The sequence below is a fragment of the Eschscholzia californica genome, unplaced genomic scaffold, assembly GCF_041429995.1.
Source record: "Eschscholzia californica isolate CP2 unplaced genomic scaffold, dmEscCali1.0.p SCAF_5, whole genome shotgun sequence".
In the NCBI taxonomy this organism is placed as follows: domain Eukaryota; kingdom Viridiplantae; phylum Streptophyta; class Magnoliopsida; order Ranunculales; family Papaveraceae; genus Eschscholzia; species Eschscholzia californica.
The window spans coordinates 33,110,243-33,122,501 of NW_028238472.1; the positions used below are offsets into that span (position 1 = coordinate 33,110,243).

Here is a 12,259-nt window from a genome sequence, read left to right on the forward strand (position 1 = left end):
TCACTATCCTAACACTCAATAGCATTGTTATTTTGGAAGGAAGTCCATTTTGGTGAGTCAACCTCACAAGTTTTGCTTTTAACCTTTAACATTTGTCTCTCTTGTTTATTTGATTTTTCTTTTCTTTTATAAATTCTTACCCATGTTGATATTTTAATACGTAATAATTTACAAATTTTGTAAATGAGATTCTCGCGTAGTAATCAACCTCTTGCACTCAATTTCTCTCTAAAGAAAATGTATTATCAGAGGGAAATCAGTAAGCTTCATTAAATATCGAGGAAATGGGTACATCTATATTGCAACATTAAGTTGAAGGTCTCCCACCTTGCCCGAAACATAACGATGATCCTAAAATGACATACTTTTGCGAAGTATGAGAGACCAAGTGAAACAATCAGTCCGGTAAAAAACACAATTTTGCAAGATGATCATCTTCTTAAGAAGCTAGTAAATTTTAGGATCGCGTAAAAAAGGTTAATAACGCATTTGCACACATTAGAATCTAGCTATACATGGAAGCCATCTAAAACATGAAAAAGAACTTGTGGCATTATTAGAGTCTGACATGAAGATCTTTTCTATTTTTTATTATTCTTTTCTTTGACTGTGTGTACTTTCAGTGTATTGACAGTGAAATCTAAAGATGGATAATGGTGGAAGAAAATTACACATAGCAATGTTCCCTTGGTTTGCAATGGGGCACATAAAACCTTTCCTAGACATATCTAACAAACTTGCATCAAAAGGTCACAAAATTTCCTTCTTAGTTCCAGGCACGAATACACAATCTAAGCTCAACACTTCCAACCTTCATCCTCACCTTATAAGTTTCGTCCTACTCATTGTCCCTCGTGTCGATGGGCTCCCACCGAACGTAGAAACCACAACTGATATTCCATTCCCCTTACACCCCACTCTCATGACTGCCATGGACAATACTGCGACCATCGTCGAGTCCATCTTAATTGACCTAAAACCTGATTTAGTCTTATTCGATTTTGCACATTGGATACCAGCATTGACTCGTCGACTTGGTATCAGATCCATGCACTATTGCATAATAAGTGCAGCAAGCATTGCTTACCTATTGTCCCCTGAACGGAAAAATGACCTAGAAGAGGACGAATATGTACTAGACATGACAAAACCACCATTGAGTTTCCCTGTTTCAGCCGTGAAACTTCATCCCCATGAAGCTCGTTCATCGGCATTCTTTAGGAAACGAGAGTTTGGTAGCGGAATGAAGTTTCATACTAGACAAATGATCTCATTAACTGACTGTGATGCCATTGGTTTCAAATCTTGTAAAGAGACTGAAGGGCCATTTGTTGAGTACTTGGAGAAGCAATTCAAGAAACCTATTTTGCTATCTGGTCCTGTAATCCCTGAACCGCCATCATCAGCATTAGATGAGAAATGGGTCAAATGGCTAAGTGGGTTTAAAGAAGGTTCAGTTGTGTACTGTGCATTAGGAAGTGAATCAAAGCTCAAAAAAGATCAATACATTGAGTTAGTTTTGGGTCTTGAACTTACTGGTTTTCCATTCTTGGCTGCCCTCAGATCACCAACAGAAGAAGATTCATTACCACAAGGATTTGAAAAGAGGGTAGAAGGAAGGGGAATTGTTGAAGGAGGTTGGGTTCAACAGCAACTCATTCTGGCTCACCCTTCAGTAGGTTGTTTTGTGACCCATTGTGGGTCTGGGTCATTGACAGAAGCTTTAGTTAATGATTGTCAAATAGTGTTATTACCACAATATGGTGATCAAATTGTTAATGCAAGGGTAATGGGAGGAGATTTGAGGGTTGGGGTGGAAATAGAGAAAGGAAAAGAAGATGGTTTGTTTACAAAAGAAAGTGTTTCTGAGGCAGTGAAGTTGGTGATAGACCAAAACAATGAAGTGGCCAAAGAGGTTAGGTCAAACCATTCTAAGTGGAAGAATGTTTTGCTAAGAGATGGTTTTGAGTCTTCATATACCAATGAATTCATCGATAAACTTCGTCATCTGCTTTGATGATTTTTGACGGAGTATATTACCTGATCATGTAAAGTGTGCGTTGTTAGCGAAGAATAAATTAGTGTCTCAACGGACTATGTATAACGGTAAGTAAGGTAAGGTAGTTGAGGCCAATGAACCAAAATTTAATTTGTTTTTATGTAGCCTTTATTATTTTACTTTTACAAGGTTTGTGCAGTTATTTTAAATTAGTGCTCGTACAATGTTAGCGAAGAATAAATTAGTGTCTCAACAGACTATGTATAACGGTAAGGTAAGGTGGTAGTTGAGGCGGATGAACCAAAATTTAATTTGTTTTTATGTAGTCTTTGTTATTTTATTCTTACAAGGTTTGCGCATTTCTTTTAAATTTGATCCTAGCGTTGAGCAAGGATTTGTTTTTGTGAGGCCGGAGTGTTCATGACCCATCAAGTCAACCTAAAGGGTCGCTTTTCAAAATCCCGGAGTTCTATTGAACTATTCCAGGCTAACGGTGAGTTAAAGTTTTCTAATATGGGTCCGTGGGTATATAGACCAAAATAATATTAAAAAAAGGTTTATGATCAAATCTTCCCAAAACATGGATATTTAGTCCTTTTACATTATGGACATAATAACCCATTCTTTATGAGATAACTACCGTCCATGTCCCTCCTACAAAAATCACGTGATTTTTAATTTTCCAGGGTGAATTTGGAATGTTTCTAATGTGGGCGTGATTTAGGGGATTTAAAGCAGTTAACGTATAAATCCGAAATTAATATTTCTCTATCTTTTAACCGTTTTGGAAAGCAAATCAATTTCCAAATCAATTTAAAACAAAAATCATAACCAAATCAAGTTTCTCTCTCTTTACCAAATCAATTTTCTCTCTCTTACTATGTAAATTTTTTTCGATTCAAATCAATTTTCTCTCACTTAACTTTCAGACTTGGAAATAGTATATTTTCTAGGATCAATTTAGCGTGATTTGGGGGTTAATATACAAAACATATATATCACTTTCTCTCACTTAACTTTCAGATTTGGAAATAGTAAATTTTTCTGAGAACATTAAAGCAACATATGTTTTCGTTTTTACTCATACATAAATACACATAGAATACAAATTATGAAACAAATACGTAAATTATGTATTATTTATGACGAGGAAACCATCATTTGTCAAGTATACAACATAATTTATCAAATGTATGTGGGTCTTGTTCAATAAATTACACATAATTTCTTTTACATTACACATAATTTCTTTTACATTACACATCCTTTACATTCTGTTACAAAAAATAAATACAAAATCTTCTCTGGTTCAAAAATGGTGCCCATCCATGTACTCTCCATTAGTTTCGTTGACTCACTTTGATTTGATGATTCTCTTTGAAATTTCATCTGGTATATCAAATCTACACACATAAATACACATACATTAAAGGAAAAAAATCATATATTGTATTATAAACTACATGTACAGTTTCGTAAATTATGTATAATGTTTGTCAAATTTTGACAACATTTAAAGGTTTTGAGTAGTTTGGTAAACTTATCAAGGCTACTGTTTTGGGTGAAAAGTACACGTAATGGCAAATAAATAATACATAATATATGTGCACTTATACGTAAATTATATACATAATGGTAAGAACATGAAGATATACGTAAATTATATATACTTTATTGCAAAGTACACGAGATTTGATAGTAAAGCGAAGTATTTCTACTAATTAAATGAGTACTGTTTTGGTGTTAAAGCACGGGTAATGTTCTATAAATTACCCATAATTTACTATAAATTATGGTAATTTACGATAAAGTACATGTACTGTAAATTCTGTTATGAGTAACCGTACGAAAGAACAAATGTTTCATAAATCCGTACGGATTTAAAACCAGATCTAAAGAAAAAAAATGAGAATATCATTAAACTTAAACTACAAATCTAAAGATATCTGCTATGATGATTGATTGCAATAATGTCAAACTCGAGTTGAAGGATTAAACATCAAGATCAAAAACATAAATGAAATTTTAATAGAGAGAAAGAAAATAAACATCAAACATTCGATTGTTTCTATGAATTAGTACAAAAAATCTTTGAAACTTATACTCAAAATCATATATGATCAACTTTAGAGAGAGAATTTGTTATAATAAACTGAAACATAATATAAAATCGTATAAAACAGAAAGCGTTTTGCCTCATTAACGATAAAGAAGATGATTTCAGCAGCTCTAATGAAGATAAACAATGGAGGTTTTTACTGCTGCTGTAATGAAGATGAAACAATGGAGGTTTGTACTGTTGTTGGTGAGTTTAATGGAGGTTTATTGGAGCTTTCGTTTTTAGAGAGAGAGAAAGTTTCCAGATTTCAGTTACGGGATATATTGAAGATGGAATTTACTTTGAATTTAAACGTGATTGGAGAGAGAATGTGGAGATAAAAATGGAAAAAGATATTTTGGATTTTAGAAAGTAAATCAGATTTTATATATAAAGAAGGTTAGTATAGGTATTATAAATTAATATGTAATCTAGGGATTTGTGTTTTCTCTCTAGATGAGACTAAATGGACTAGATATCCATTTATATTATTTTTCTGGTTTTGAAACCCTTTATAGGATTAGAGAGGACTATATCTACTATTAGGACCCGTTTTTTGAGATATAAGCCAAAAAATTCTTCTAATATTTTGTTGAAAAATAAGATATTGATGCAATTTTATCGAAAAAGAAAACAAGAATGAGAATTACAGTCTTTTTGGGTTGGCTTCTTCTTAGAAAATTATTGGTTATCATCAACAAAGAGATAACAAATCCTTTTGTGACTGGGGTAAATTTATGTCCACTCCAGTAGTGGCCAATCTGAATGAACCTCTTATCCAATAATAATAATAACTCTCGAGTACATTTGCTATCGCATGTCCCTCTCCTAAATCCAGGATGTCTTTCGATGAAGATCTAACAACAAAAATTGCAAGATTAGAAGAGGAAAAGAAACGAAACGATGATTCTAACTTCGCATAAAAAAGGATTAATTTTCAGAGAGTGATTTGAGCGTCGAAGTCTCTTTTCCCATTTTCCAGGTCCACCTACCCGACTTCAACCAGAATGTGAAGAGAGTTCATTAGTGAGACCAAAAGGATTAATTTCCAAAGAGATGCCCACTAACCAACTTTTCGACAATTATCAATTGGTTAAGTTGACATTAACCCTCATATTGATAGTGATATTCGTACTACACCCCCAAAATGAAAATGTTCAGGCGTATATCCCGTTTGCATGTGTTTCGTCAAATACCCGTTGAACTTTCCTGCGAAGCAGACGCGTGAATTGTGACAAAAGTACCCTTCACCCAATGCTACAGTGAGCATTCTCTTTTATGTTATGAATGAGTATTATTGAATCTAGACAAAAATAGTTGTTAGAATTTCATGCCGAAAACACCCCCAAACTCCAACATTTAGAACCATAAAGCTCTATAAAAAGAGCAAGAGATTCTTGTAAATCTATAAAAAGAGCAAGAGATTCTTGTAAATTTTAGGAGGTGTTAGTTTGTTTCAATACAAAAAGTAAGTTGATTATTGCCAAAACGATGCGAGGAGGACCTAAGTCTGGTTCAACTAGTCAGGTAAACTATGTTCTCTTGGAGTCACAGTTGGGGTCCTCCTCTAAATAATATATTTACAATGGGGTGTTATCCTTAATGACGTATGTTATTTTCGTTTACAGGGAGTCCCTTGCCAAGTTTGTGAGATGAAGTCTCATGTAGCCTTGAGTTGTCTTTTTCTTTACTCGGCATGCACGGAGGGAAATTTCGACGACATTTGATAAAACAAATAAAACAAAATAAAACATTGCTAGTCCTCGAGCAAATAAAACAAAATAAAAGTCTAACTCACTTTCGGAGGCATCCCGGTTGCATTTAGCGTATGCAACAAGCCTTTAAACCCCTAGGTTGCCCCTAAAGGACGAGTGTCGTCTCGTGAGGGTTTCCATAGATGACACCCACAAACATCATGGTTTCAAATACACAAGGTTCCAAAATCCAAATCATAGATAAACATGGTTCATATAGTAAAGGGTTTAAGCATGTTAATGCATAATGAATCAAGTAAATAAGCACTTGTAAAAGCTAAAGGCCCCTTCACTAATGATCTTACCCTAAAGTGCTAGTGTCATACCATAATGAGCAACATCTATGTTCCGAAGTCACAAAACCTTGATTCCTAAGTTAGTACATTTCGCTTCGACTTCGGCCTCACGGACATACACTCCAAATATGAAATCACTCAAGAATGGTGTATGTGTGAGTGTGATCATTAACATGGACTCAACACATAAAAAGGGGTGAGGACAACATTTTGGAATGAATGATCTCCTAAAAGGAATTAGCCACTAAATAGAGTGGGGAAGCTCACTCGCCCTTCTCACCCATTCTACCCTCTAAGAGTGCTTTCTAAAGGTTAACGGATACTAGAGATGGAATAATGATGGTGGATTCCCAAGAATGTCGACCTCTTCATGATAGAACCTCTCAAACACTTCCACATTTTTTTCTTGCTCGAATACTTATTCATGAACAAAAACACCAACACATATATACAATCACTCACACAAAAGAGCTAACATGCTCAAACATACTCATAAACAACTTTATTTCATTCTTGCTTTTTTTTATTTCTTTCTTCTCTTTTTTTTTTTTTTTTTTTCTTTTTTCATAACACAAATACAATCAACCAAAACAAAATAGAATGCACATAACTCTATTCTTGCAATCAACTTTTCATTTCATACTTGCTCTTGACATTCTTCATTCTTTCTTCTCATGTCTTCATTCTCGGGATATAGGATGATAGATGGTGATAGAGTATCCGCCTCCCTCTAATTGGCAATCTAATTGGGTTTCATGGACTACAAGGGCAAGGTTTATTCGTTATCCTAATGTCACTCCTAGTGGCTAAGGAAGTTGAGCACACGAGATCAAATGAGCTCTTTTATAAGTTACGAGGTTGAGTAGCTTTTCATTCTACTCGGAGTTAGTGCGGAAGAGTACAATCGAAGGACAATTTAGGCTTTGAGCTCTCACATGGGTTAAGTCTCCACTAATGACTACTCTAGGTCTCTTAGAGATGTTTCTTCTTCACTAAGATGTTACTCTCATAGTATAACACAAACACTCAAAGACTCGACTTTCATGCAAAAACCATTAACTATCACAAAACTCATAAACTCGACACATATGCATCAACATGTTTAAAACTATCACTACAAACACATGCAAATCTACTCAAAATGTTAAAAAAATTTCAAAATTTAGCTAATTTGAACCCTTTTGTCTTTGAAACCCATGGTCATGCATTGGTTATGGTCATATCCCGCATCCCCGAACTTAAAACTAACATTGTCCTCAATGTTCTAAGCATACACTCACCAAAAAATAAAGAGGCACATCAATTCAAAGAGAAGAGTGGAGAGATATTACCATAACCGAAGAAGATAAAAGATGATACTACCAAGGCTCATGTATAAAGAGGTTCCAAGTTGATGTTAAGCTCGCGTCATCCCCATACTTGGAACAAACCACGCCTTAGAAGTAAAACATATAAGAGATGCTCCTAAAATATCCAAAAATATAATGAGAATGAAACACATAAAAAGCATGACCATATAGAGCTCTACCAGTAACGCGGGTATACACGATTGCATTGAGCTATGCAATTAGCCTTTGATTATCTTGTTTTCACACAAGAGCACGAGTTATGTCTCGCGGAGGGTTTCCAGAGATGCTACCCACAAACATCAAAGGCCACCTTAATCGGCTAACGATCATATAGCAAAAGACGGAAGATTTGGGGGTCAACCCAAAGAAAGCTATATACACATGGTAATCGTCTCACAACTATGTACAAGCTATAACGTGCAAGTGAGACGAAGAGCGAAAAGAAACCATCCCCAAACTTAGTGGATGCACGGTCCACTAAGTACGCATAAATGCTAGGGGCGACGACTAAAAAATCGTCAAAATGCTCGACATATAAGTGAAGTGGGAGGAGGTCAGTCGAAGGCAAGAAGTCATCATCAAGCTTAGTGGATAGAATATCCACTAAGTCCCTAGACATGCTAGGGAAGACGTCCGAAGTGTCCCACAAGGGGTCAACAACCGAGTCTGAGATCATGTGGAAGGTCGAACTAGATTCTAAGGATAAGGCAATAGGCTCAGGGACTAAGTCAAGGTCCATAATTTCCTTAGGTAAATAATCCAACAAGTTATCCATTATCTCGCTAACTTCTATGTCGTCGACGTCCTTAAAGGCATCTGGAGCCTCAAAGTTGGTTACGACACCATTCCTTCCTAATATGGCATCTAAGACTGCCTCCTCACAAGTGTCAAAAGTTGAAAAGTTCAAAATAGTTTCATCCCCAAAATTGCTCATAAAGCCCTCATCCTGAACATCAAGGTTTACTGTAGTCCTATCATGGTGAGATGACGAAGGTCGGGAGAATGAGCAATAAGGGTCATCGGTCAGTTCATACTCTAAAGGTCTATCAGGAGCTTCTTCGACATTTAACTTAAGACTAGAGTTAGGTGTATTACCCTCACCATCATTTATAGGTCTAAATGGGGGGTTATGATATTGAATAAGAAACAAAAGAAAACAAATAAAACTACTAAACAATCTAAGTAAATGGGCAAGAAGGATTCGAGAGAAGAGTCGAAGGAACAAGAGTCGGGAGACGGTAAGACTCGATTCGGGCAACAAATAAGTGAGAGATGTGTCGAAGTCCGGGAATCCATAATGATAAACCTACGACTATGTGTAGTCCGATTTGATGTGTCGAGGTACAATCGATATTCGACTCCTAAAGTAGATGTCTCTAAGTACTATGTATATCCGGAGATCATACTTTGTCAAACAAACGTCTAAATCGTATAATCCCGAGTCATCGAAAGTGTCGTCTAGTCGCCTAACTATGTGAAGTGCATGACAAGACACATGAAATTATGACTTAGACTACGATCGATATCGAATACTTCGTTTCGTCTATTAACTATGCGAAGTGCTTGACAAGACACATGAAAATACGATCAAAACGATAATCGAAATAAATGAACATCAATTAAATCAAAACGTCAAATCATATTAAACATAATCACGAATTCATCACATTTCATCTCATATAATCGACACACTAAAGTTAGCTAAATATGGTGAATAATAAGAAATGGAAAGAAAATGATGAGAGAATCCCCCTTTTTCGATGTGATTCGAGGCTAAGATCGTCGGAAAATATGAGTCTTTAAGGTGCAGCCAATCTCCCCTTAGCAAATTCTGGGTTCCCCATAGCGACCACCATCATCTTCTCCATTTATCACACACCTCCATTAAAGTTAAACCCTAGCTTCTCTCTCTAGAAATTTCTTGTCCAAAATCAAATCAAACTACATGGGAAGCAAGATCAAGACATGGGGAGCAAAAGCCCTAAGGTTTCCGGCCAAGAAAGTGGCCGAAAAATCCTAGAATAATCCGGCCAAAGAAAGTGAAGAATCCGGCCAAACCAACAAATTCGGCCAAGAAATGCACTGTCCCGAGCTGGTTCGACTTGCAGATGCGTCCCGTGAAGGCATCCTTGCTGTCCCGTGTGCCTGCCGCCGTCCGAGCTCGAGAATGAGCAACACAGCCCAAGCTGTTGTTGCAGAAGCTGGCCGTCCGAGCTGCAGAACTCCCGTGGAAGCTTCCCGCAGCAGCTTCCTTCGCGTGTTGTTGCTGTTCTCGTGCTGTCCCGCGTCCTAGTGTCACGGCCTTTTCTCTCGATAGGCGTCGTGCGGCACTTGTGCGCGCTCTCGGGACAAGTCAGCCAACAAAGTAATATTCCAAACAACCAACGATAGCTACAAAAGAAGGCAACAAGATTATATTGATGAATAATGAGAGCTTACAAGGAAAGACAAGCATATGACTAAAGAAGCTTCCTAAAGGCTAGGGAAGCTTATGGCTCTTCAGTTGCCCACTATTTGGAAGGTAGGGGTCTTCCACTCAAAGTTTACCATCCACTCCCCTACATAGTGCAAAATATATGTTTCACCTATTCTCACAAGGAAATATCAATGCTTTCAACCAAGCATACTCCTTTGTTGGAAATAAAGACATCTACGTCCCCGTGCCAAGGGAAGCTATCTAAGGAAGCTACCTATATACAAGGCACCTTACTATGCACGCTCAAGACATATGCCGGTCTAGCGCAAGGCATATGCTACACTTATTACAATGCATAAAAGTAAAAGACATGTATCTTGGCAATACCAACAAGGCTTGACAAAAAGGGACATGACAAACTCCCCCACTTGTTATGTCGTCGTCCTCGACGACTTCGCTGCCAAGTACTCCACGATCTTTTCTGCATTGTCGAGCAAGGAGCTGGCGCGTTCCCAACTGGCTTCGGCTTCTGGCAGGTTCTTCCACTTCATTAAGTACTCGATCTCCGGTGGCGAATTGTGATGAGCTTGAGCACAGCGATCAGCTACTATCTTCTGCACCTCCTTGGTTGGCTGGAGTTCCGATCTTGGATTAGATCTCTGCTGGTTGGCACGTTGTGGATCCGCCTGATCCTGGTAGAACGACTTCAAGTTGCTGGCATTAAAGACAGGGTGGTGGTTCTGCATGTACCTCGGGAGTTGTACTTTGAACGAAACCTTTCCAACACGAGCGATGATGGGAAAGGGGCCCTCGTACCGTCTCACCAAGTTTCGGTGTAGCTTCTTCACGAACCAAGAAGTATCCCTGTTTATATTGACGAGCACCAAGTCACCTACTTGGAAGTTGTGTTGCCTCTGGTTCTCATATGCGGACTTCTTCATGCGGGCTGCTGCTTTCTCCAGGTGTGCTTTGGCTATTTCTGTTGTCCGCTGCCATTCCTTAGCAAAAGTGAATGCCCGAGGGCTAGTACCTGTATAACCTGTTGCAACCGTGTGAGGAGTTAACGGTTGCTGCCCTGTTACCAGTTCGAATGGTGTCTTACAGGTAGAAGAACTCTCCTGCAAATTGAAACAGAACTGAGCTGCGTCCAATAGATTCACCCAATTCTGCTGGTTGGCATTGACAAAGTGCCTAAGATATTCTTCAAGAAGAGCGTTGAAACGCTCCGTCTGGCCGTCTGTCTGCGGATGATTACTTGTCGAGAAGTTCAGCTGTGACCCTAAGAGTTTCATGAGCTCGGTCCAAAACCGCCCTGTAAATCTGGCATCACGATCGCTGATAATAGTCTGGGGCACACCCCAATATTTCACTACGTGCTTCAAAAACAAGAACGCCACTTCTTCCGCAGTACACTGAGCAGGTGCTGGAATAAAGGTTGCATACTTCGAGAAACGATCAATCACCACCATAATAGAAGTATACTCCCCCACTTTTGGCAAGCCACTAATGAAGTCCATAGATACACTCTCCCATGGACGCTGCACCACCGACAATGCCTCCAAAAGTCCCAAAGGTTTCTTTCGCATCACCTTGTCCTGCTGACAAATGAGGCAAGTCTGCACATACTCTTCAACTTGCTTCCTCATGTTCAGGCAGTAATATGCTGTCTCAAGTAACGCCAATATACGTCGGTAGCCAGGGTGGCCTGGCCAGACCGTATCATGACATTCCTTGATAAGCTCCCGCCTCAGCTCCGCAGAGTGAGGCACATAGAGACATCCACCTGTGTGGTATATAACAAATCCTCTTTGATTCTGAACCTTGTGGAACGCCCTTCCTTCACCATATCGACCAAGATCTTGGCTTCTTTATCACTCTGCAGCCGTTCACGAATCTTGTCGATAATGATGGTCTTCAGCTGGGACCTGCTCCTCTATCCCGTAGTAACCAAGGCGGCCAACTCTGCCTTCCTGCTCAGTGCATCACCAATATTGTTCATCCTTCCTGGTTTGTACTCCATATCAAAATCAAACTCAGCCAATGACTCCTGCCAGCGAGCCTGCTTGGAAGTGAGCTTTTTCTGAGTCATGAAGTGTGAGGCAGCAACATTGTCGGTCTTCACCAGAAACTTCGACCCCAACAAATAATGCCTCCAGGCCCTTAAGCAATGAACAATAGCTAATTACTCTTTCTTCTGAGCTATATAACGCCGCTCTGTTTCGGAAAGCTTGCGGCTCTCGTATGCAACTGGGTGACCATCTTGCACTAATACCCCACCAAGTGCAAAATCAGATGCATCGGTATGAACTTCAAAAAGGCTTGGAAATGTCGGGCAATGCCAATACGG

General features: G+C 38.5%; 1 protein-coding gene across 1 annotated transcript; it reads left to right on the forward strand.

Moving 5' to 3' along the window:
* On the forward strand, window positions 1-2,348 carry LOC147538693 (cyanidin 3-O-galactoside 2''-O-xylosyltransferase FGGT1-like). The gene is made up of 2 exons (XM_086641539.1): window positions 1-52; window positions 624-2,348. The coding sequence occupies exon 2, from the start codon at window positions 647-649 to the stop codon at window positions 2,015-2,017; it is 1,371 nt and encodes a 456-aa protein (XP_086497665.1). The 5' UTR covers window positions 1-52; window positions 624-646; the 3' UTR covers window positions 2,018-2,348.
* Window positions 2,349-12,259: the final 9,911 nt, after the last annotated feature.